Raw genomic sequence first — 27,448 nt, 5'->3', positions numbered from 1 at the left:
CGATTGCCACCTCGCCCTGCGCCGCGCGCCCTCCACCGGCGCCCACACCTGTCAACTCTGCGCGCTCCCAGGTTCTTGGAGACGCCGGGTGAGGAGCCGCCCTGACCGCCTGGCCCCCCTCCGCACTGCACCCTTGCCCCACCCCGCACCCTCCCTTTCTTCACCCTCGCACCCACACCCCTCACGGTTCCAGGGGGCGGCGGCCCCGGGCGGAGCGCTTTCGCGTGCAGCTACCACTCCAGGTAGGAGCTTAGCGGGCATTCCTGCGCCTAGGGGCCCGCACCCTCGGAAACGCGTTGGGCACCGAGCCCGGGCGGTTTTAGAGGGGAGGGACGCGGCGTTTTTGCCTCTCGGTGGGATGCAAGGGAGGGTTTGTTGTCTGGCACAGCTGCTGTCAGGGTGCAAGAGGCTACAAAGTCTGGGCGCAGGAGATGGGTAGAAGGGGCCGAGGAAGGGCCGCAGGGGGCCAGGAGAGCATCGGGCTGCCGCGGAGAGGAACTTGCCTGCTTGGTAGCTCACAAAGGCAGAGACGACCCAGCCCGCGGGCGCTTCTTTTGCCTCCTTTAAATTCCAAAGAGGCTGATTCTTTTCCCCAAAGGCTCTTCACCCACCTGCATGCACAAATATCAGAGTTTCCCCCAGAAACTTGTGTTTGACAGTTTGGGTTCAGGGAACAGCCGTGGTCACAAAGGTAAAAAAGAAATGAATAAATAAAAGAGAACAAGAATTTCAGAAGGTGAAGGCTTTCGAACTTGACGTTTGTCTTCTAAGAGTCTTGATTTTAGTATCTTTGATCCTTCTGTTGTGCTTTTAGGCAATTGTGTTTAAAAAGCAACAACAACAACAACGACAACAACAAGAAAAAACCTTTTCCTGTATGTACCATTAATGGGGGGTGATGAATTGAATGAAGGATATTGGGCGAAGAAGATCAAGAGAGTGGACCCTTTAAACAAAAACATACTTAGTTGCTATAGTAACTTGAACTACAGAAACTTGTTGAAAATGTGGAGTTTGATGTGTTTTTGAAATGAATTTTTCTAAAGATTTTTTTTCAGATATTTTTATATCGGATTACTACTGAAGCCATTCTCTGAAGTTGTTTGAAAGGACAGATAAAAGAATGAATAAATTAATGGATATTTTAAAATTTTCAGAATAGTCATTTATAAAACACTTAAAGTGAATGAATAATTCTAGAAGAGTAACTTAGTTCCAAAACGCAAATACAGCCCTACTCTTTGTAAACGATTTGACAGTTACTGAGTGAAGATACACACAAGGTTAATTTTAAATTTAAAGTATGTATCAAACACACAAGGATTATGATTCCATTTGTTAAACTACATTTCCATTTTTTTTCTGTTTCTTGCAAACTCAAAGCAATGTTAAATTGTTAAATAAAAGTAGGATAATGTAGTGGACACTTATTGGTAACTGCCCATTTTACATGTGGTTTCAGCATTGTACTCTTTCTGTGAGTGGCACAGGGTCTCTCGTGACCCAGCTGGTTTACTCCTGGCTGCCTACGTGTGCATAGTGCTTGACTGATTTATAATGCATTCCTGTATTTTCTTCAGAAGTCTTAATGAAGTAGCCAGCTGCAGAAGAATCTGGATCATTAGATAAAAATGGCTTTCCATGTGGCAGGACTGATAGCTATCATCGTGTTCTACCTTCTAATTTTGCTGGTTGGAATATGGGCTGCCTGGAGAACCAAAAACAGTGGCAGCGCAGAAGAGCGCAGCGAAGCCATCATCGTTGGTGGCCGAGATATTGGTTTATTGGTTGGTGGATTTACCATGACAGGTACGTTCAGACGCCGCCGGCTCCATGCAGTCCTCCCTTCCTTGGCATCTGTGAGTGTGCAGCGTGTGGCTTCAGAGTGACAAAGCAAATGTTGCTCTTTGTCCTGTAGGGATTCTTTATGTTCACTAGTTATATATATTTTAAAATAATTTTCTATTCATTTAAAACCTAAAAATAAATTGGTTTCAACTCAGTAGTACTTGAACAAAAATGATTTGATAATAAATCACTGGAGTGAAGAGTCATGAAACAAATCTTGGCTCTCTGGGCTGTTGAGTGGGTGGAAACAGTGAAAACAAAGAGGTGGGGGAATGGGAAGCTGTCCTAGTATTACAAGCTATGTATCCGCTAATTAATGTGATAGGCAGCATCTCAATGTGTCCAGTAATACGTGCATAGAGTTGTGACTTTGAGGTTTAAATGATAAGTGTCAATGAATACCAACTAGTGATGGTTTTTAATCTGCATAAATAAATGTGGGGGTGATAATATTTCCAATTGAGTGATTCCCTGTTTTGAAACTGAATTCTTTCATTTAATAACTAATTCCTCACAGGAAGACAATCACATGTTATGACTCCACAGCACTAATAAAGAAATGTCATGAACCTTGTTATAAAAGGGAAAACCTAGGGCGGGTCCTCATAGGAATCCCCAGGCCACCATCTGTAGTCATTCGTCATTCAAACCTCCTTTATGTTAGCAGGAGCTGATATTCTTTCTTACTTTGCACCAAGGTGGTTCTGTTTAAAGGGTGATTTGTTTCTTTTATATATTCTTGGTCATTGAAAATAATTCTGAAAAACATCAACTTAAAAGTATATGTTTAATATTTAATACGGTTGCACTAACAACACATATTTCATTACAGAGTCTTAGTGGAGTTTTTAAACATTTGCAACATAGCAGGAACTCTGAGTGTTCACTGGAAAAATATCCCATGGGGAATTATATCAAGTGATGTCCAATTTCAGTCTCAAAGTGCAATTTTAAAATGATTCACCCTGTATATCAGGTAGTTTGCCAAACCAGTCTGGGAAGAGGTCATCCATGTTCCGAACCCCTTGACTTTGGCCATCTGAAACCTACAGTGTTCTCTGTGAGCCATCAGTTTTATCTTTCAGACATTGACATTTTATCTTTGTTTAACTCTTCACCCACTGTACGTGGATTCATTTGGTCTTTATAACAGCACTATGATGGCACTCTGGGGTTAAGTGAAGATCCCGGGTTACAAGGTTAACAAGGACCAAGGCTGCAGCCAGAACCAAACACAGGTCTCCGGTGGCCATGCTGGTGACTGCCTCATGCTGTGCCTCATGCAGCCCTGTAACTAGTTTCACTTTCTTTATTTCAAAAGGTGCGCAGTTTGTAAACACTGTAGAAAGAATAAGAAAGCTGCTATATATCAAAATATGTTGTTTATTGAAAATAATTATAGCCCTCTATTATTCTCATTTAATATTCTGTTCAATATGGTCATAAAAATAATATTTTATAATTTGCTTTTACCATTTAGAAGGGTTTTTTCCAACCTAATAAGCTATTAAAAGATACAGAAATATTTGAATGATGCTATTTTTTATAAAGGGCCATGGTCTTCCTCAGTTTGTAAAACTTTTTTTTAATTTCTCAGAACTCAAAATAACCTTGGTCAATATCATAATTCATTTAAAATCTGAACCATACTACCTAACCTTGTCAGATTGATTGACTTGAATATATTTTATAAAGAATAGAGATTTAAAAAAATGTTGATTCTTTTAAAAGTGAGTATAGTTTAAGAGTTTGTGTTCTCACTCATGGATCTGACACAAAATATACAAACATGGAGAGCAAATGCTGTTACAGAAGAGACTAAATTCATTTTAAAAGGGGACTTTTAAATCTTAGTAAGTAGTCAAGCCCTCACTTCTATATCACAATAGTTGCAATGATTCAGGCACTAATTTTCTTTTTGGACAAGGGACAGTAAACTTACACAATGACAAATGATCACTAATGAGTTTTGTACTTGTAAGACCATCAGACCATTTACTTTATGCAGTGAAGCATTGATGCGTTAGCAATTCCAGTTACCTAGTAGAAAGATAAAGTTTCAAGTTTTCTGCCTGTAAGAATTTATTTCTTCAGGTCATGGTTACACACATAGTGAAAAAAAAAAAAAAGCCATTTAAAAAATTTCAGCAGGGCTTAGAATAAGAAAACAAATAATGCCATTTGTTATTTGTTAACACTGGGTGTAAAAGCTACTGCAAAGGTGGGAGTGATTGCTAAATATGTATTTGGCTCCAGGATTTTGTATATAAACTTTTCATTTAAATGTACTTACAATTCCTATGTAGGAAAATCTTTTTATGTCAACCCTAAGACTCCCTCTTCTTTGCTTTGTATTAGATTAAAAGCCAGACAAATTTTGGCACAAACACAATAGAAACACATCCTAGGTAGTTTTGTATAGATATTATTTCATTTACCTACATTCTAACTGTGAGATTTTGCAAAATTCATCAGAGTTAATTTTTATTCCTAGTGGGATGATGCAACCTATAATTCAGCCTCATATCTGATAAATTTTTATTACCAACCTGTGACCATCATAACTTTACACAAATTCTGCATAAGGATTGTTTTGAATATTTCAACCATCCTGTAACCTCAAAAAGGTATAAACTGCAAAGTTTAGTGTTCTCTTCAACATTAGTTTTTCAGCAAGGATTCAATATTATACTGTTTCCTCAGAGAAAATTGTACTAGTATTACATTGTCTATGCGGAGAAAAATATTAATCTGTAGCTCATGCTTGGCTCAAACCAGTCAAGTCAAAACTTATTTTCTTTGGTTCTTTGACCTCCTTCCCTCAGCTATTATGCTACAGAAATTTTATTTATCTGAATAAGGCATTTTTCATTACTTATTGTCAAATAGTAAATACCTTACTAAAAGATCCATATTAAAATATAGAATTGCAAGTATGTACACAGTTTACATTTTACATTCTTCTGAGTGCTAGGTAGTCTAGGCCTTAAGGTAACATTTAAACTCACTTTGGACACCTTGTAGTAGAAGTGTCATCTCCATCCTTTCTTCATTCCTAATAATTTAAGGTAGTAAGTGCAACTTAGTGGTGATGGAGATAAGATTTGCAAGCTCCGATATCCACAGAGTGTTCAAGAAAGACTCTATTTCTATTAGTGAGAAGCACATTTCCACATACGTACACCTACCTACATACATGCATGTGTTCACACATACATGTACACACACACACCACTCCCTGAGGACAGTATAAAAACATCAATACAATTAAAATGGAAGGAACTTGAAATAAATAAATTTTACCCCCTGACCTCAGACTATATTATATATAATATCATGAATATATTGCTGACTCAGTGCATTTAGAAAACATCTAGGACAGCACTATCCAATAGAAATACAATGTGAGCCGTAAACACAATGTTTATTCTACAAACCTCTAAAAACAAAAAGAAATAGGTAAATTAATGTTAATAATATAACTTATGTAACTTAGTTCATTCAACATGTTTTCATTTCAACATGTGATCAATGAAAGAAAAAGCATTTGAAATCTGGTGTATATTTTATATTCCTAGAACAACTCAATCCAGGCTAGTCACATTTCAGGTGCTCAGTAACCTCCAGTAGCCACTGGTTTGGCAGGCAGGTGTAGATGTAACAGGTAAGACAGTATCACTCCCTCACTTTTCATTCTGTTTCAGCTACCTGGGTCGGAGGAGGGTATATCAATGGCACAGCTGAAGCAGTTTATGTACCAGGTTATGGCCTAGCTTGGGCTCAGGCACCAATTGGATATTCTCTTAGTCTGATTTTAGGTAAGTGAAAGTGCAAATCTCAGTGACTCACTCAGTAAAGCATACAGAACAAGAGTGTAATAACAAGTGGAATAACAAGTCAAACACTGTAAATAACCATTGTAAAAAAAAATGTTCCCTGAGATCTTTAAGGAGCCGTTGCCAGAAATTGGTAAGTAGCAGAACACTAATGCTTAGATTATTTGATCTCTTGGTTATGGAATATATTTTTAAAATCCTTTGATCCTGTGGCTATCAGCACAGTGAATTTCTTAACATAATCATGTTTTATTTCTTTCAAAAAAAGTATGGATATATCATTAAAAATGAATCAACTTGAAATGTACCTGTATTTCTTTTAGCAAGTCAAATGAATAAGAGGTCAAAAGTATTATATAACAGAAGGTACCTCATTTTTTGGGCACTCAGAAGGCTTTTATTGAATCTGTGCTTATTCAAAACCTCTAAATGCTCTGTTGAGTGATAGCTATGCATTGAGGCATTTAAGTGAGGCAATGTGCTGGTTCATGTTTTTCAATTCACATGCCTCAATGAGATCCACTTGTCTTTGGACACATACAATGGTAAGCGTACTAAATAATTTACATTAGATTGCCAAACCTAATATTTTAGAGTAGGTTAGTACTGTGTGCACATTATATTTCAGACTGGTTCCTCAATCCATACAGGTGTTCTGAAAAATGCATTTCCCTTGAGAAATGGCAGCATGTAAAAGACTATTATATTACATTTTTTTATTTCCTCCTAAACACTTGCTTAATTTTTAGGTGGCCTGTTCTTTGCAAAACCTATGCGTTCAAAAGGGTATGTGACCATGTTAGACCCATTTCAGCAAATCTATGGAAAACGCATGGGCGGACTCCTGTTTATACCTGCACTGATGGGAGAAATGTTCTGGGCTGCAGCAATTTTCTCTGCTTTAGGTAAGACCCAACTAAGTTGTTCTAGCTGCATCTCCGCAGTTAACTAAACATCAATCAGATACACAACCTTACTTTCTTCAGCCTTGGCTTCTGAAGACATTTTTATTAAAACCATATACTGAACTGCTATTTGTATTCATAAAAGCTTAATGGAAATTTTATGTTTATTTGCAATATGGTGGCAGAGGTTAAATAAAACCTCAACTACACTTTTTATACTTGAATTGCCTCTTTAGACCAATAATCATGAATTATGATGATCAATTTGCTTTTATGAGTCATATATGATTTTGAACAAAGTATAATGAATTAAGCATAGCTAAAAAGTGCAGTTTATTAAAAGAAATGTTTAAAACAAGAATTCATGAGCCAGGGGTTAGTGAGAATACTAACATATATTTTTGATGTTGAATAAATTTAAATAAATGACTTATATCTTAATTTCTTCCAATAAGTGTTCTTTCTGCAAACTGAGAACTTTTTATCTCCCATTGTTTTCCCTCTAATAACTGCCATGTTAATTGGCATAAACACAAATATAAAACTTAGATAGTTTAGATAACTCCCAAGACAACAGCGTTGCATGTTATTCTAAAAGCACTAATATTTTTAGAGATGTTGGCTTTTTAAATAAAATATCTAATTAAAAAATATATAAAACGAAGTCAGTTCCAGCAGTAGATAACATTCCTGGAGAAGTGAGATATCACTAACCCTCTGCTGATAGAATAGGTAAATAATGTAAGTCACACGGCAAAACTACAAACTTGAAATATTTCAATAAATTGATATTATAAAGCTCAATGTTATGGTTTAGTAGTGGAAGAAAATAAGTATGGTAGAGTGTAACAAGAATTTTCCCTTCAGTTTAAATGTCTTCTCAATAACTTCTATGAGAAAGTTTGCCCATGCCTTAGCATCTCCTCAGCTCCAATCTACCCTTAGAGACACAGGCTTAGATGTACCACATGGGGCCAGTTGAGAATGTTGGACCTGACTGAGGCTGTTGAGGAAGCTGGGAGATGGAAGCTCCCCATAAAGGCGCGCACTGCCCCGCCTTCAGCACATCCAATTTCATCCTGCAGGTTAGTCAGGATTTTTTTGATTCCCAACTAGAAAACAGAGTGACTGTTGCGGAAACAAGAGTATTTGATGTTATAAAATACAGTAAGAACTAGGTGGAAAACGCTGCACTTCCCTGGTGCTGGATAATAATACTCCACACCCACTGCTGCTCTTCTGTTCTAATGATATTACATGTAAAACTACACCTCGCTTTCCACCTGACTCTCATTAGCTGAGTTGCAATGGGGGTTTATCTGCCATTGTTTTCAACACCAAAAAATTTTAATTTTAAGAACAAATTACCTGCTAAGGTATCAAAAAAGGAGTGGGCTGAGTATATAACAAAATACAAAATGCTCACTCATTGAATAAAGATCAACTTATATAATAGAGTCCTGAAAAAGAATAGAATTATTAAGCTAATGCTTCTAAAGTAGTTTGGAAATATATAGTAACGAAACTGTGAACTTTGTTATAATTAGTTTTGTATATTTGTGTGTCTATGTTTGTGCCTGTATTACAATATACAGTCAGGTTAAGGATGTAGATGCATTCTGAGAGATGCATCAGTAGGCAGTTTTGATGTTGTGTGAACATAGAGTGTACTTACACAAACCCAGCTGGTAGTGTCTGCTACACACACAGGCTATATGGTATAGCCTATTGCTCTTAGGCTACAAACCTGTGCAACATGTTACTGCACTGAATACTATAGACAATTATAATGCATTAGCTACAACATCACTAAGCAATAGGACTATTTCAGCTTCATTATGATTTTATGAGAATTTGTGTATTTGTGGTTCATCATTGATGGTAACATTATTATATAATACATGATTACATATATAAAATATGTTACTGTCTGTATCTTTCTAACCACTCACATGCACACATGTATCAAACAACATGTGTAAAAACATTGCTGCAATTGCTTGAACTCTTTGGGGGAGAGAGAGAGAGTGCGTGAGTGTGTGTGTGTGTGAAGTTACTTACTGGGTACTATGTACATTATTTGGGTAATGAAAGCACTGAAAGTCTAAACTTCACCACTATGTAGTATACCCGGGTAACATCACTGCAACTGTAATCTTTAAATTTACACAAATAAAAGGTAATCATTGGACCTAATTAAAATTTAGTGTTTATTGCAAATAATTTGATCTATTCAAGAATATGTAAGATCTATTACCACCTTAGTGTGAATGTGTATACTTCACCATTAAAACATAGGAGAATCTTAAACTATTTTCTTGGTAGAAATTGACATCTTACAACTTTTTAAAGAAATGTGTATTTATACTCCTAACAGCTCAAGTTCAGTGGATTTTCATAATTTTGCGGTATATTTATTTTATAGCTTCATGAGTAGACTAATATTTAGTAGCATACCTCAAAGTATCACTTTGTTTTACTTACTGCAATTGATTTAATTATTCAGAAAATATTTTAGAGAAATTTTTATCTAATTTTAATAGTGATAATGGAGAGGTGATTGACGTCTCTAATATCTCTGAGTTACAGTTAAGTGACAGCATCTACTAGGACCCCAAATCTTTGAGATTTTAGTCAGGTAATCTTTATTTTATAATTGAACTTTTCATAATTCATGGTATATAACTTAGAAGTGTTATTAAAGTGGAGAACTACACACACAAAAAAAGAACAACAAAGAGTTGCAAGTTTTGATTCGAAGTAAATGATCTCAGGAAAAAAATTACTTTTCAAATATCTATGAAACAACTCAGTCAATTATCTAAAGTCACTCATCTATACTTGATCTCTCTTCCTTGTCTTCATTCTCCAACTTCTTACTAGATTTTTCTTTTTAATGGATCTTTACTCTGGAAAATAATTTTATTTTATCACCATAGCAAAAGCATTGAAAAATATTTTGTACTGATATTTTGGATCAACACATCTTATATTGAGATAATGTAGTTTCATCTCCAGTGAGTTGTATATACTACTAGCATGCCGACTGAGGAATGGGGGTAGCGTGTAAGACAACTCAGCTGGCTGCAACTGATGATACATAAAACCACAGATCCATTTCATGTATACATTTAAAAATGTGACATGTAAACTGTATAGTTTTGAGAACAATAGGGAAAGGGCTAGTAAAACAACAAGTGAATTATGAACTGTCAGTCCAAGAACCACAGGGGCCCAAACTTGTCATACCTCAATACGTTCAGTGGAAATATAAGGACCAACAAACACAATAAACAATGTTATAAGGAGAAACATACATTTGATTCCTAAGAGAAGTTTAAAATTTTGATGATGAAAATTACTTAAAAAAGTATGATATTCAAATCTTAGGCTCTTCAGTATATTGGTATCCTAGGAGCAGGACTGGTATATTCTACCAATTAAATAAAATAAGAGTGATCTGTCACAAATTAAAGAGGGAGAGAGTGATTAATAACAGTCACCAATTTGATAATTTGTTCCTACAAATTTTTCTCAATTCTCTGCTGCCTTAACCATTTGTTAGCTATCAAAAGCTAGCAGGGGGCAGAGTAAATGCAAAATAGCAAATGAATGTTAATTGTAAAATGTGGAAATGGATGATCATGTTTCTCAGAAAGCCTCGTGTTTTTCATAGATGTGACTAATGTATTTCGTATACAGTTATGTGCCATGTAATGACATTTTGGTCAATGATGGACTGCATATATGACAGTGGTCCCATAAGATTATAATACCATATTTTTACTGTTACTTTCTCTATGTTTAGATATGATGTTTAGATATTCAAATAATTACCATCATGTTACAGTTGCCTACAGTGTTCAGTACAGTAACAAGCTATACGAATTTGTAGCCTAGGATCTATAGGCCATACCATGCAGCCTAGGTGTGTAGTAGGTTACACCATCAAGATTTGTGAGTGAGTATACATTGTGAAGTTGCACAACAATGAAATCACCTAACGACACGTTTCTCAGAGCCCATCCCTATTGTTAAGCAACACATGGCTGTATTTGATTGAGTCAGAGTTCCAGATAGTGAAATTATTTTGAGTTCTCGTAATGTAATTAAAATTCTCAGTAATTCAGGGTCTTCCATAAGCATACCATGGATCTGTGTGTCCTCCACATAAATAAGTTAGCAAAGCACTCATTTCAGAAAGCAAAAGTGTGTGTCTCACTGAATTTATTAAGATATACAAATTTCGATAGAAAAATTAACTTTAGGTGTTATCATCCACTACATTTCATATGACAGAGAGACAAATGTTGTTTATCACTGAACTTTCACTGTGTCCTTATACAAAGAGCAGAATCTGTCTGGGCACCTTGACCACAGCACTCTCTTGTTTGTTTCAGGAGCCACCATTAGTGTGATCATCGATGTGGATGTGAACGTTTCTGTCATCATCTCTGCACTCGTTGCCACTCTGTACACCCTGGTGGGAGGGCTCTATTCTGTGGCCTACACCGATGTCGTTCAGCTCTTTTGCATTTTTGTGGGGCTGGTAAGTGGGAGCACCCAAGATTCTCCTCCTTTTTTCTGTAAAAGACAATGTATTTCATACTAACTCATTAAAAATTAGTAGAAATCTTATTTTCCCTCATGTGTAATACACACTAAATCACATATTATATGAAATTTCAAATTTCTCCATAAATTAATTAGATGAAAAACTAGTCATTTTGATAAAATTTGACAGAAAAGTGTGCTCTACGTTGAATTGTTAGAAAGGTCTAGGTCTTCCTTTCCTTCGTGCCTAGATTCGATGGAAACTTATGCATGATCTCCTTTGAGTATTTAAGACAATCCATTTTCCTCGGCAGAGATAACAAAATTCAAACCTTAGTGGCAACCTGTGCAAGTCTCCTTTTATGTTCGTTGGTGAATTCTAAGAATGCTCATAAGACATAGAAATGATCCCATTGGAAAACTGTGGATTTCAAATATTAATCATCACTATTTGTGGTCTAAAAACAGAGACAATTCATAATTATATAAGGCACCAGAAAGATTTATTATCTATTGTTTTTATTATAATTATGAGACATGAGTATTATTAGCACTATATTAAAAACACTTGTGTGTGTCTGAACACATTTTAGTCAATGTTGAAGAAATGTGAACAGTACAGTTATGCATATAATATTCAATACCTAAGATGTAGCAAAAGAAGTATAAAAACTGGTGTGTCCATGCTGGGCTAGGGTTATCATAGGTTCACATACATTATCTCATCCTACACATATATTATCCCAGTTGTAGATTCTGTAGCAGCAGTGCCCTCCTGCAAAGCCCACGGACAGAGCAAGCTAACACTAGAGATCATGATTCATTTTCCCAAGGATGGTTAAATACTCTTGATTCTCCTCATCTTTATTTATTTATCTTACAATGTAAAGCATTTCATTATATCTTACTTTTGACACTAGACTCTTAGAAATTAAAAATGAAGAAGTAATCTCATGCTCTTCTCTCCTTTTCATAAACGTTCCAGCATCTCTAATAATGTCCTAGAGGAAAAATTTAAAAAAACGGACTACAATTAGATGTACAGTTTAACTATGAATTTACATGTGCCAGCAAAGATTATAATATTTTCTCTTTTTCTCCTTAGACATTTTGCATTTCATGGAATTTCATCCATTCATATTGTAATCGAATATGAGAATATTTAATTTGCTCAAGGACTCCCTCCCACTATTTGTAGTTAGATTACCAAAATTAAGTGAACTGTATTGAAATTCTGATTTTTCCTTAGCATCAACGTAAACTTCCATTAATAAAATAGGGAACATAGAAATAAATCCCTCTTCAGAATGTCAGGAGCCCGGTTGGTTTGGCAATGACAGCTCTCATAACTGACGTACTAGGTATTCTAAGAAACACAACCCAAGGGAATGAACCTATTATTGATGATACATGTGATTTCCCATTGCTTTGTATGAGACTAGAACTTAAAACCCATGGGTGCATAAATCAAGTATACAAGTGTAAAGATGACAGTGCAAAGATGTTAGAATATTTTTTCTGCCACAAAATGTAGCCAAATTGATAAGGAATGAAGTTTTGTTGGTTACTAGTTAAGGCCCTATTGAATTGGCTGAATAAAAGACTAAATAATGTTGCTTTCCAAACTTTAATTACTGTATGAGCATATATAATTAATCAACTTACCCCTTAAACCATCTTTTTTCAAATTCTCTAGTATTATTGATTTTATCATCACCCCCGGAGCTCCAAAACTGTAAACTTGAGGTTTTTCTGTTCATTTTCCCTCTCCCTGACCTCTCTCTCCGACCTCTCTCTCCTTCTGGTAATGTAAGGGTTGTTGACTCGCTCTTCATAATCCTTTTTAGTACTGGCATTTCTTCATTCCCAATGTCACTGCTGTATTTCAGGCCTTCATCTAGGTGGAATTGAAATCACCTGTCACTGTCCCTGACTCTTCCTTTTTGCTAAACTCACTATTCATGTCTATGTTATTAAACTTCAGAATAAATTCCACTGAAATCTTTTTAAGACTTAAAATATTTTTTTCTAGCTTCCAGTTGCCTGCAAAAACAAAATACAAATCCTGTAACTTGCAGTGTGGGTTTTCTCCACACATCCATCTTTATCTCTCCCATTTCCCCAAACTACTCCCACGCCAGCAAAACCTGTCACCAACAGATGTGGGTGAACACACATACACACACACAAACACACACCATATATTCTTCTATTCTTTGCCTTGCTCCATCTAAACATCTCTTCCTTCAATTCTTTATTATTCTACCTGTTATTAGCGGGCCCATCTTTGAAGGCTTATATGTCACCCATATATTTCTCAATCACATATTTTCTTATTACTTTAATGAATGGATATCTTTCCCTTAATGAATGGATATCTTTCCTTAATTCACAGAAAACATAAAAGAGTGTGTGTGTGTATACACACACATATATATACACACACACTTGCACTTCAAGAGGTGTGTGTATATATATGTGTGTGTATATACACACACACTCTTTTATATGGATATATATTTCAAATATAATTTTTAAAATATTTTATTTTATTTTATTTATTATTATTATTTGTAGAGACCAGGTCTCACCATATATCCCAGGTTGATCTTGAACTCCTGGACTCAAGCAATCCTCCCACACTGGCCACCCAAAGTGCTAGGATTATAGGCATGAGCCATTGTATCTGACCATCTTTTTTTTTCTTTTTTGAGACAGGGTCTGGCTCTGTCACCCAGGCTGGAGTGCAGTGGCTCAGTTACCGCTTACTGCAGCCTCTGCCTGTCAGGCTCATGCAATCCTCCCACTTCAGCCTCCCGAGTAGCTGGGACTACAGGTGTACACCACCACATCTGGCTGATTTTTGTATTTTTTGTAGAGATGGAGTTTCATTCACCAGGTTGCCCAGTCTAGTCTAGAACTCCTGAGCTCAAGCAATCTACCCACCTTAGGCCTCCCAAAGTGCTGGGATTACAGGCCTGAGCCACAGTGCCCGGCACCCATTTTTTTTTTTGAAATACAATTTTTTTTTTAAATTTAGATGGAGTCTTGCTCTGTTGCCCAGGCTGGAGTGCAATGTCCAATCTCGGCTCACTGCAACCTCTGCCTCCAAGGTTCAAGCAATTCTCCTGCCACAGCCTCCTGAGCAGCTGAGAAATACAATTTTTTATTAGAACTCAAGTTTGTGTTATCCAACATTTAACAGAAGAGGAAAACAAAAACAATCCACATCTCTCCCCTCCTCCCACCACCCACAAACAGGGGGATATATATCTCAATAGCTACCTATCTATGTACATATGTGTGTGTGTGTGTGTGTGTATGGATAGACAGACACAGACAGACAGAGACAGATAGATGAGAGATAGGCAGGGAGATAGATACATAGATTGATTGACAGATATTTCAAATCTAATGTTTTCTTCCTAGAGATTTTGTGTTACTGCTGCTATAGTTTGTATGACATGGTATAATCAAGCATAGAAATAGTCAAAGTGTTATTTTATCTAAATCAGTATTTTATGGTGCCCAACGGAAAACAGAGAACATGATTTCCGGTCCTTCTCTGTCTGAACTGGAGGAACTACTGAGCTGTGCAGTGTGTGAGGTGTATAAATCTTGCATATATCAGACAGTTGAAAATCATGGCCTAGGGCTCCAGTGTCACTTTCTGTTGCAGTGGATCAGCGTCCCCTTTGCATTGTCACATCCTGCAGTCGCAGACATCGGGTTCACTGCTGTGCATGCCAAATACCAAAAGCCGTGGCTGGGAACTGTTGACTCGTCTGAAGTCTACTCTTGGCTTGATAGTTTTCTGTTGTTGGTAAGTATTGCCTTTACCTGAGGAATGTGATCTAATTGTTCCTAAAATCAAATTTATTTTCACGATTTTCATATTCATAGTAAAAAAATGTGCTTGTGGGCTCATGGCCATTTCTGAACTGGGGACTCTCTACTGGGAGGGTGGAGCCAGGGCCGGACTGTCATGGCTGACAGTGTCAGGGTGGAGAACAAATGAGGCCCTAAGGGGACAACGTGAGGTGTTCTGTGTGGTGTGTCCTCATTTCCGTTGTGATGTAAGTCAAGGAATAACATGCCCTACCCCTAGAACTTTCCCCAACCTGAAGGCAAAACCTCGTAAAAGCTTTATTTTGTGTTTTGAATTAAGGCATGAAACCCAACTTGTGGAATAAGTCTCTCATTCACTCTTGAATTACAGAGTAAGAGAATGACTACAGGCCCTAAGTGAGGCGGGTTGGAAAAGTATGTGTCACTCAGGAAAATGCCAACAGAGAGGCCCTCAGGAGCCAGAGGAAGCTTGAAAACATGCAGAACTTTGGGGCAAAGGTGCAGGCACTTTGAGGAGAACATGGAAGAGATAATGGCCAATCCCATTGAGGCAAGAGGGAACAACCAGAAGAACTGACCAGATTTTATGACTGTGCTAATTAGAGGAGTTAGGCCTGAAAATAACACACTGTATTTGATTTCAACGTAAGAAATCGATTATGGTGGAGTGTGGTGGCTCAGCCCGGTAATCTCAGCCCTTTGGGAGTCTGAGGTGGAAGGCTCATTTTGAGGCCAGGAGTTTGAGAACAGCCTGGACAACATAACAGGGCTCCATCTCTACAAAAATAATCTTTTTTAAAAAAGAAATAGATTACTTTTTCTATTAAACTTAAAGGTAAATTGGTTATTTTTGTTTTCTCTGTAGAAGGTTGGCAGTATTGTACGACTTTGTGAGCGTGGCACATGGCTGAATTTTAGCATTATCTCAACATTCAAAGTGATTGTGTCTTTTTCAGTAAAAATGTTTCTAGTAAGGGGCAGGAAACTATGGGGAAAATATATATTTCCAGTAGTGCACTGGAGGGCTTCTTTGCCTAAGGATTGTTGAGAAATCTGTTGGCTCTCATTTTTCTGGAATGGCTTAAAATTATGAACTGGAGTAAGAGTAAATATGTATATGTAACTATACCTGCATAGTAGATGTGCTTATGGTTATATCATAGAGATGACGAGACTTAGAACAGTTAAGCAATTTGTCAATAATCACACCATTGTCTGAGTTCGAGATTGATATACAATATTAAGAACTCAAAGTCCTTTCCCCTACACCACGCTTTAGTCTTCAACTATTCATCTTTAAAATAAGACATTGTATGAAGTGATTGCTAACTTTCTTCCAGCTTTACAAAATTATATGACTTAGTTGTATTCATGATTCAAATTGTAAGACAAGTTAAAATAGTACATGTTGAAAAATGAATAAACTATAGAAATCAGCCTTGAAATGCTGCATCAATGGTCTTGATCTTCCAGTTGTCTCTCCTACATCCCCTACATGAAGATGACTTGTCAAGTCCTGCTAATGATGCTGTCAGTGTATCTCCCAGTCACACTTGGAACCTTCCCACTGTCCCCATGTTTGCTCTCTATTAGGTAGACTGCATTCCTTACCTGGTCTAGTATGATAACCCCCACTAGTCTCCCTGATGGCAGCCTGCCCACCTGTTACTCCCCTATGCCCACTTTCCATATTGCTAACTACTTTAGTCAGTTTGGGCTGTTGTTACAATTTACCATAGACTGGGTGATGTATAAACAGAAGAATATAATTTTTATAATTCTGGAGGCTGGAAATCTGAGACCAGCGTACCAGCATGATTAGGTTCTAAAGATGGCAGTATTCCAGGTTGCAAACTGTCCACTTCTTGTTGTGCCCTCACATGGTCGAAAGAGGGTGAGCGAGCTCTCTGGCCTCTTCTTAAAAGGGTCCTAATCCCATAATGAGGGCTCCACCCTCAAGACCTGATTATCCCCCAAAGGCTCCACCTCTAAATATCATCACATTGGGATTAGAGTTTCAACGTATGAATTTTAGGAGGACAAACATTCAGTCCATTGCATTATGAGAGCTTCTGTTTGTAGATGAAGTCAGGCTTTACCCTACTTAAAAATTTCTGATGACCTAAATGTCCAGGGTGATGAATATGTAATTTATGATGTATCGATCCATTCAAGTCATTGACATGCAAGATGTTAATGATATATTGATAAAACAGGTCACAAAATGAAAGGAAAAGGTTTTGGAAGAATATAGACTTGAGGAATGGGGTTATGAATTTTAGAATTTTTCCCTTTAATTACTTTTGAACATATATGGCTTTTATAAGAAGGTGACTGTTATGGTATCTATGTAACAGACACTCTGCTTAGCTCAGGTGAGACCATGATAAGACAGACGTCCCCAGAACCCAGAGCCCAGTGAGACAGACAGGCAGTTAATGAAACCTCAATACATTGTGCTATGGCAAGCTCATTTATCAATTCATTCATTCATTCATGTGACCAATATTTATGGAATATTGACTTTATGCCAGGAAGAGAAGTAACAGTAATCTAGCCAAAAGTATGTTTCCAGCAACCATCCAATATTTAGGTACAACGTAAAATGAATATACTACATAGAAGTATTTTATTTGATGCTGGCTGTGTTGCCTTGAGCACTCCACAATGCTCACTTTGGAAAACACCACATACATTGACTCTCCCAGTAGAAAGTAAGTTCCAGGGAAAGAACCATATCTTATTCATGTTTGTGCTTTTACAGCCATTAAATTGCCTGGCGCATGATTGGAGTGTATAAATATTTTTGGGTTGCATTGATTCAGGTTAAATGTCATACTTTCAAAATCTTAATTATTTTTTGAGAATATTTTATGATGGTTGGAACCACCAGATGATAACAAATTGAATGCCCCTAGGGTAGTTTAAGTGCAGTTCAAAATAGGTAAATAAATGAAAAGAAATAGTTGCTCTATGTAATTATAGAGAAAAAGAACTTCAGGAAATTCTGCATGATTGAAAGTTGATGATACATTGTCTTAGTTCAGTTGGATGACAAAGTATCATAAACGGAGTGGCTTATAAACAACACAGGTTTATTTTTCAGTTTTTCACATGGTTGGGAAGTCCGAGATCAAGGTGCCGGCAGATTCACTGCCTGGTGAGGATTCGCATCCTCATAGAAGGCACCTTCTTGCTGCCTCCTCACATGGTGGAAGGAAAAAAACTCATTTGGCTCTCTTTTATAAGGAATCCACCCTCATGGGTTAATCATCTCCCAAAGTTGCCAACTTGATCAAAATTTACCATCACCTTGGTGATCAAAATTTCATTGTATGAATTTAGAGGGAACGTAGACATCAGATCATAGCAAACATAATGATACTAATTGATGTTTGTGACTACATACTTCTAAGTTCTACTTATGACTATTAAATGTGATTGCAATAAATCTCTTTTAAAAAAATAGAATAGATGTTTGCCTCTAGTTCACTCTCCATCCTCGTGTTTCCCACACAGATGCTGGGTGGAATCCCATGGCAAGCGTACTTCCAGAGGGTTCTCTCTTCATCCTCAGCCACCTATGCTCAAGTGCTGTCCTTCCTGGCAGCTTTCGGGTGCCTGGTAATGGCTGTCCCAGCCATACTCATTGGGGCCATTGGAGCATCAACAGGTAAATCTCTTGTAGCTTCACCACATGTGCCAGTTAGTTTACAATACCCATCCAGACACCCTTCTGTCCCACTTCCCTCTTACCTCCACATGGTGAATTCTTTCTCATCACATTTAAGTTTATAAATTTGTTATAGCATTCAGTAAATTGTGTTATAGTTCAGCAGTCTCCAATTATTTTATTTTATTTTATTTATTTATTTATTTATTTATTTATTTATTTATTTATTTATTTTTAGTAGAGATGGGGTTTCATCACGTTGGTCAGGCTGGTCTCAAACTCCTGACCTCAAGTGATCCACCTGCCTCGGCCTCCCAAAGTGCTGGGATTACAAGTGCGAGCTGCTGCACCCAGCCTCCAATTTTTTTGATTGCTCACTCCAGTACGAAACACTGGCGAGCACACCCTCCTCCCAGTTTTGGTATATTTATCGATTGTTTATATGCAGTCCTGTCAGCAGTGTATCTCAACCAAGGTGCCTGCTGACATCAGCTGGGGAATGGTGGGGGGATCTTTTAAAAATACAGCTATCTGGCCTACTTCACAGGATTTTTATTTTAATAACTGAAGATAGAGACAAGCACTAGTGTTCTTTTAAAACCCCTAGGTGAGTTGAGAGCCAGAGTTGAGAGTCACAGGGTTAGAGAAGTTTACCTGTCATCCTCATGACCTCCCTAAAGATCACTTTGAACTTGAGATTTCTGCTTCACATCTTTATTAGATTTTAGTTAGGAGTTTTCTTTCTTGAAGAAAGCAATGAATAAGTGTTTAGGTCAAGACGAACTAAGAAACAAAGTCACTTAGAGAATAACTTACTGAAAAACAGTTTTGAAAAAAGAGCATTATGAAATGTTTATCTCCCTGTTAGTCTCTATGTGGAACATGTTCAAAAGCTCACCTTTAATTTAATTAAATATATTAATTACTCCTGACCATTATGTTCCTGTGTGGTAACTTTTAAGAGCACTCAATGAAAATACATCATGTTAATTCAAATTTGAAGGCATCTTCTAGGTAGAGGTAATAAAATAGATTAAAGTTCACCTTTTGCCCTGTTGTATTTTGTAAAGGTGATCCAGGGTGATATTCCTATGGCAACTTTGACTTTCAGTTACTAGAGTCTTTTATTGCATTGTTTAACTTTTAGGAGAGCAGTCCTGGTTCATAATGTAATTCTCCATTCCAGTTGTTCGTCCAGGAGACAAACACTTCAAAAGATGTAAAGATGACTGACAAAGGTGGTAGGTAGTGTTTGTCTTTGAAAAAAGATAGTATTTCTCTCACAAGCAGAAAACATATATGAACATGTGTGTGCGTGTGTGTGTGTGTGTTTATTGTAGGAACACAGGCTAACAGAAACACCATTAAGCCTATTTTTTCTTGGATTAGATACACATTCTTGTTTGTTATTTCTGTTATTGTAACATCTCAGTTAAGGCCACAAAGTTGCCTGCATGTAAGCAGGTTTTGGAGACAATTGTAGTAGAAAATGAGGGAAGAAAAAAATGGTAGGATCCAAAAAGAACAATTCTTATTTGGTCCAGTGATCATGATATTAAAGAAGTTCAGCAAATAAAAAGCCAACTATGCTAATGTACATTTAAGGATTCCATAGTGTTTAAACACATGCTACAACTAACCAGTAAAGAAGTTATGTATTCAAAGATCAATCTGTGTTTCAAGTCTTCTTACCCTACCACAACCAAAACTTCCTGAAAATTTCAGCCACATGACTATACTTTTTATTCAATAAAAAGGGACTGTTCTTAATCTATTGAAATTCTATGCAAGGTGGAAATAGTTGAAAATTAATGCTGAGGCAGCTTCAAAACCAAGTTTATGTACAGAGAGATGAAGGCTGAGAATAGGCCTACTATTCTCTTTTTTCATTTACATATGAATAACTGAGCCTTAAAGAAGAAACAGTGAGTGTCCTACCACATTTCCAAGTGGTCGAAGGAATACTCTAGAATTATGTTTATAAGCATTTGTTTTCTATGATTCTATGCAATATAACACCATCACTGCAGGAAGGAAATATGTATCTTACTACCAGTGTCTGTGTAGGCATTGTGAATAACCCTAATTGTAACAAATACCCTTTAGAAGTCAGGAGATATAAGACATTTCCACTTGACCAGCACATGGACTTCACACCTAAGCAGATTAATGTACATGATTCTGAGTTTATTTCAAAACAACCTAGTAAATAGGATGACCCCAGATGGATAAAGAACATTTGGCTCTTTGGTTGTTGTAATGGTTGTTGATTCTGTTCAACAGACTGGAACCAGACGTCATATGGGCTTCCAGATCCCAAGACTACAGAAGAAGCAGACATGATTTTACCAATTGTTCTGCAGTATCTCTGCCCTGTGTATATTTCTTTCTTTGGTCTTGGTGCAGTTTCTGCTGCTGTTATGTCATCAGCAGACTCTTCCATCTTGTCAGCAAGTTCCATGTTTGCGCGGAACATCTACCAGCTTTCCTTCAGACAAAATGTAAGAACAGTTTCCTTCAACCTGTCGTTTACTAGCATTGCTCTTACTGCTGCTGATGTTGTATTTGTTGTATATACTTTATTATATATTTATTAATATTCTCCATTAAATCTGACTGTACTTTGATTAAGCATATGAGATTAAATAACAAATTATACCTATGCTGAATGGATGCTATCAATACATGTTATTATTCATGTCAATACTAAAGGGAACAAATCAATATAATTATTTCCCAAGAGGTACAGTCACAGGGCTATCATTTAACCTTCTTGTCTTTCCGATGAAAGAGTAATGAAACTTAAACTATCTACCAAAACGGTTAGTATAATTAAATTCTCTACGACAATGGAGAATCTTGGTGGAAGCAGGGCATGGTAAGTTGTTTGACACGTATTTTTGTAACTTCTGAACTGTTTTAAACTTGCACTCCATAGTCCACCTTTGCTAGAAGTTATCCTCTCAATTTGATTTTCTTTATTGAATCAAAGTGGCTCCAAAACAGCGTGCTTCTTGCTTGATTAAAGCTTTGCCTCTCTGTAGGTTTTAGTTAACAAAACAATCCCAATGTTTTTGCTTTTGCCTTGTTTTGATTTTATTTGATTTTTGTAAAATGTAACCAAAGGAACGCCTTGGACAAGGCATTTTCTTCTTTGTATTTAATTTTTCTTTATGTTCTGGGATATTTGTGCAAAACGTGCAGATTCGTTTCATAAATATACATCTGCCATATGGTTTGCTGCACCTATTGACCCATCCTCTTAAGTTCCTTCCTTGCACCACCCCCCTCCACCCCCGAACAGGCCCTGGTGTGTGGTGTTCCCTCCCTGTGTCCATGTGTTTTCATTGTTCAACTCCCACTTATGAGTGAGAACATGCGGTGCTCGGTTTTCTGTTCCTGTGCTCGTTTGCTGAGGATGATGGCTTCCACCTTCATCCATGTCCCTGCAAAGGAGTGATCTTATTCCTTTTTATGGTCACATAGTATTCCATGGTGTACATATGCCACATTTTCTTTATGCAGTCTATCACTGAGGGGCATTTGGGTTGGTTCCATGACTTTGCTATTGTAAATAGTGCTGCAATAAACATACGTGTGCATGTCTTTTTTTTTCTTTTTTTTTTTTTGAGACAGAGTCTCGCTCTGTCGCCCAGACTGGAGTGCAGTGGTTCCATCTCGGCTCACTGCAAGCTCCGCCTCCTGGGTTCACGCCATTCTCCTGCCTCAGCCTCCCGAGTAGCTGGGACTACAGGCACCCGCCATCACGCCCGGATAATGTTTTGTATTTTTTAGTAGAGATGCGGTTTCACCGTGTTAGCCAGGATGGTCTTGCTCTCCTGACCTCGTGATCTGCTCGCCTCATCCTCCCACAGTGCTGGGATTACAGGCGTGAGCCAACACGCCCGTTCACGTGTGTCTTTTCAAGAGCGCCAGAAGGTGGTTAGCTTTAAGGATCTACAAAGAGATAAAGTAGAGATGGCCTATGATCTGTCAATGCCACATAAGAACTGTCCCCTAATATGTAAAGTGAGGAAATCCTCCCTTGCTTTATTATACCTCTCTGACACCACGTTAGCTCATCCTGCCTTTCCCCCTATGCATTCAGGAAAAGGCCTAGGTGGCCTATGTGTCATGCATCTGGTACACAGAAACCCCTCCCAAAGGTCCACCCAGGAAGTCACCTTAATTGTTTGCTTTGGGTGCTGTAGCTGTATTGAGTTTTCCCATAGATTGAGCCATTTGAACCAGGGGAATTCTTTAGACCAGTTTTGAAGCAAAAAATGTGTCTCATTCTTGACCTACATGAGTCAAGACACTGTGTAAAAAGCTGACACTGTGGCAATTTCTTACAGGCTTCGGACAAAGAAATCGTTTGGGTCATGCGAATCACAGTATTTGTGTTTGGAGCATCTGCAACAGCCATGGCCTTGCTGACGAAGACTGTGTATGGGCTCTGGTACCTCAGTTCTGACCTTGTTTACATCGTCATCTTCCCCCAGCTGCTTTGTGTACTCTTTGTTAAGGGAACCAACACCTATGGGGCTGTGGCAGGTTATGTTTCTGGCCTCTTCCTGAGAATAACTGGAGGGGAGCCATACCTCTATCTTCAGCCCTTGATCTTCTACCCTGGCTATTACCCTGATGATAATGGTATATATAATCAGAAATTCCCATTTAAAACACTTGCCATGGTTACTTCATTCTTAACCAACATTTGCATCTCCTATCTTGCCAAATATCTATTTGAAAGTGGAAACTTGCCACCTAAATTAGATGTATTTGATGCTGTTGTTGCAAGACACAGTGAAGAAAACATGGACAAGACAATTCTTGTCAAAAATGAAAATATTAAATTAGATGAACTTGCACTTGTGAAGCCGCGACAGAGCATGACCCTCAGCTCAACTTTCACCAATAAAGAGGCCTTCGTTGATGTTGATTCCAGTCCAGAAGGGTCTGGGACTGAAGATAATTTACAGTGACCCCATCTAAATAAAATACTGCTTTAGCAAACAGAACACTATAATAGGGTAGTTTTGGAGAGAAGATTTGCAGCATACAAAAATATATTTAAAATATAAACAATGTTCAGGCAGGTAAAAATTCATATAAAGTGCAGTTGCACAAATACAAGCCAAGCTAGAAGGAAGCACCTACGAAAGCAACAACTTTCTTTCTCATCCATAGTAATATTGAGTTTGATGCTAGATAGTTTTGCTAGGTATAAAAAATAAAGTTCCACTGAGAGAACAAAGGGCCAAATAGAGCATTTATATTTGCTACGAAAAAGGGAAGTAGATGTGAAAGAGACTAAAAAAAAAGGAAATTGGATAGTTTTGATACAAACTGTTTGCTAATGCACTGATGAGTCTAGTTTCATTATAGCACTGAAGCTATGAGAATAACTTCAGTCACTCCCTTGAATGGTGCAATGAATTAACCAGCTGATTTTTCTTAGTGTGATGATTAACTCCTTCTTTCATGTTCTGAGCTATAACATTTGCTGAATGTGCAATTTGTTATTCTTTTATTAATGGCATGTAATATGAGCATGGGCAAAGCAAACACACAAAAAATTATATACTGGCATTTATTTATGTGCAAGGTGATAGGAAAATAGAATCCATCTTTGTAGAAGAGCACTGGGTTAATTTGTGTGTTTCCATAGCTACTGTATGCATAAACAAGAGTACCTGAAGGATTATTAAGCAACCTTAAAGCAATAAGTTAATTAAGCAGAAAGTAATAGGAGGAACAGTACATTTTTATCTTTATCTCAAGTATATGAAGTTTTGCTCCATGATAAAATAAATATATCTAAATTAATATGTAAGTTAATATTGGAAGTGAAATTGGGCCTTATGTAAGGAGAGGTAGCCACACAGCATCAGTTATGGTTAATGAGAGGCACACTGCTAAATTTACATATATTTCATTGAATGATTATTATGGGAAGCCCTCACAACACCTCATGATAGTAGTAAAATGAGAAAAAAACAAACTACTAATTTTTAGATATTCATTAATAGGAAAGATTTAGTGTTAAGGGATCTACTCTTTGGCACTTTTTCACATAAGCCAGTCTTAGAGACTAGACAAATTACTACTACAAAAAGTACATAGTGAATTTTAAAATGTAGAAGAAAGCAGAAAATAAAATGAGTCCTAAAGTGAAGAAGCCATCAATTTTAACATTTGATGGCGAGATAACATTCATGAGATTGGTCATTAAATACTGTTTTGCTCCTTTTCTGCTGTTACACATACACACTCATACATGTGTGTGTGAGTGTGTGTGTAATGATTTGTGTCCATTTCAAGTGTTTTCACACCAGTCACACGTTATAGAAATAACTACAGCCATGTCTACAAAAGCAAAGTGAAGTGATGAGCTGAAAAGTGATCAGGGAATCTGATCCCATAAAGAAAGTCAGTCTGAATTGTTGAAATTAAAGCACTTTTTTTTTTCAAAAATACTTCTTTTTTGCAAATCATGAACAAAATGAAGTTAACTTCGTGTTTAACATTAAGAATAAAAGTTGTATCTTGACCCTAGAATTCCTTTTATAAGGTTTAATTGTAATTGTCTCAAAGCATCAGATAATACATCTTTATCATTAAACATGAATTTAATGTCTAGGATAATTTTTAAAAGGGGAAATTAAATAATTTTATATGCATCATATTTTCAGTGCTTTATCAAAATTTGATGGTGAATTTACATTGCATTCAAAATCTTCACTGAATATCATATATATCTAAATGAAAAGAGAATTACTTTTCTTCATCTATTTTCTCAGAATCTATTCAGTACCCTATGGAGTACATGGAAGGAGTATATTTTTGGAGCCAGTAAGTATGGGAGTCCATGATTCTCAGGTATTGATTGAAAAAAGAGAAAGGGGCAAGAAATTCATTAAAGAAAAAACCACAGATATTAACACATTTGACACATAAAAGTAATTAATTGCTGGAGACTACAATTCCTGGCAAGCACCATTATTCCAGATGCACCATGCTCCCCAGCATGCTACCTGAATGGTGGCTTTTATCCATCTTGTCACCCTGAGCATCTGTCTCAACCTGCGGAGGCACAGGCTTTCACCATGTGCATCAGGAAACACCTCACTCATACTGTCATATAATGCAACAGGGAGGCATCGTCTCTTTACAGGTCTCTTTACATTGTACCATTCCATTAGGCAACAATTGTCCCAACAACCACACTTAAATTCAGTGGGGAAAAAAGGTTAACATTAAAAATGTCTTCCATGTAATTCAATTTCTCACAATAGACAAAAACAGGGGGAAAATGTTTGCCCTGTTCAAAATGCTAAAACTAGATAACTTAAATAATTTAAGCCAATAAATAATATTATATTGTATTTAACCCATTATTCCTCACCTACCCTCAAAGTAGGTATATAGAAGATTAGTTTGTTATTAATCCGCAAATGTGCTAAATGTTAGCAAGATGATTTTTAAATACAAAAAAGGTTTAAAATCGCAAGGAAGGAAACAATGGTCACAAGGTCTTGTCTTAAGCACATTTGTGCATAAATTTCCACCCAATTTCCAAGACAATTGTATCACAAAGCTGTGAAATGTGCAAGAGTATACTTTTTACCCATCATTTGCTTTGTTTTGACAGAATGAGTAATGCAGACATTTATGTGTTCTTCTAGCTTCAATCAGTAGACCTGATTTTCAACATCTGCCCTCAAATGAAAATAAAATAAACGAAACATTTAGACACTGGCTATATTAACCTTGGAAGGCAATACCTGTGGATTAAACATTAGAAGAAAACATATATTTTATTTTCATACTTTTGATATGATTGTAACATATTTCTCGAGTAATTTAAATGCTTCTTTTTCCCACACATATTCAAATCAGCAAGCCTGTAGCTGCACTGCAATATCAACAACTTAGTTGTTTCAAACACTCAGCATCAAAATACAACTTCATTGCTACACTTACAAGGAATGAATTTTATGTGAATATGAAATGAGTATAAGCTTAAAATAAGTGAATCTAATATAATGGCTATTCCTCTTTTTACTTGAAAATAATAAATTAACATTATATTTTAAACATAAATTATGATTTCTTTTTCTGTTTTAGCTTTCATGTAAATTTACACTGGTATAATATATAATTTATTGTAAGTTTGCTACTTCATAGACAGATGCATATAATGGTTCCAGAACGTATATTTTTGTCTGTCAAAATATTATATAAAATTATGCCTAAAATAAGTAGATTTGCAACTGTGTAAATGTTTAAGTGTAATGGCAATGTATTAAATTGTGCTGGTTAATTTAGGATATCATTGTCTAAATCTGGCTTTTGGGGGCCCTCTCTGAAACTAAATATATATGGTGCTTCAAGACAATTATGCAATGAAATCAAAATAAACCATCTCATTACTGGAGGATAGGTAAATGCCACGTGGAAATGCTGCACCTCATGTAAGTCTTGGGGCAATATATATCATAGCTCAAAAACAAATGTAAATTGTTTTTCTTGGAAAAGACATTCTACCATGGCACACAGGTCTTGTGTAAATCAAAGAAATCAATAGATTAATATCCATTAAGAGTCTCATGCTCTACTGACTGAGCCAGCCAGGTGATTTCAGTTATATTCGTTCCAATCACAAAAAGAAGATCTACATTTTTCAAACCAAACAGCTGACCAACAGTTGTTATACGAAGCCAATCTCTAAGTGATAAGTGGCTGTCATTGTGCTCCAACTATGTGCTCTGTATCTGTCA

The 27,448-nt window shown here is 36.8% G+C and overlaps 1 protein-coding gene across 4 annotated transcripts; it reads left to right on the top strand.

Moving 5' to 3' along the window:
• SLC5A7 (solute carrier family 5 member 7) lies at positions 1–26,771 on the top strand. Of its 4 annotated transcripts, none has more exons than XM_010368590.2 (9): positions 1–242; positions 1,584–1,809; positions 5,553–5,666; positions 6,434–6,589; positions 10,990–11,138; positions 14,823–14,966; positions 18,512–18,665; positions 20,949–21,166; positions 23,021–26,771. In XM_010368590.2, exons 2-9 carry the CDS (start codon positions 1,632–1,634, stop codon positions 23,648–23,650), a joined length of 1,743 nt encoding a protein of 580 aa, XP_010366892.1. In that variant the 5' UTR covers positions 1–242; positions 1,584–1,631; the 3' UTR covers positions 23,651–26,771. The 4 variants fall into 4 exon arrangements, with proteins under 4 accessions (XP_010366892.1, XP_030777372.1, XP_010366887.1 ...); XM_030921512.1 differs by having other exon boundaries at positions 2–242; positions 1,581–1,809; positions 14,860–14,966; XM_010368585.2 differs by having other exon boundaries at positions 2–242; positions 1,581–1,809; positions 23,021–26,760.
• Positions 26,772–27,448: the final 677 nt, after the last annotated feature.

Source organism: Rhinopithecus roxellana, chromosome 17 (assembly GCF_007565055.1).
Source record: "Rhinopithecus roxellana isolate Shanxi Qingling chromosome 17, ASM756505v1, whole genome shotgun sequence".
In the NCBI taxonomy this organism is placed as follows: Eukaryota; Metazoa; Chordata; class Mammalia; order Primates; family Cercopithecidae; genus Rhinopithecus; species Rhinopithecus roxellana.
This window is presented reverse-complemented; position numbering and strand designations above follow the sequence as displayed.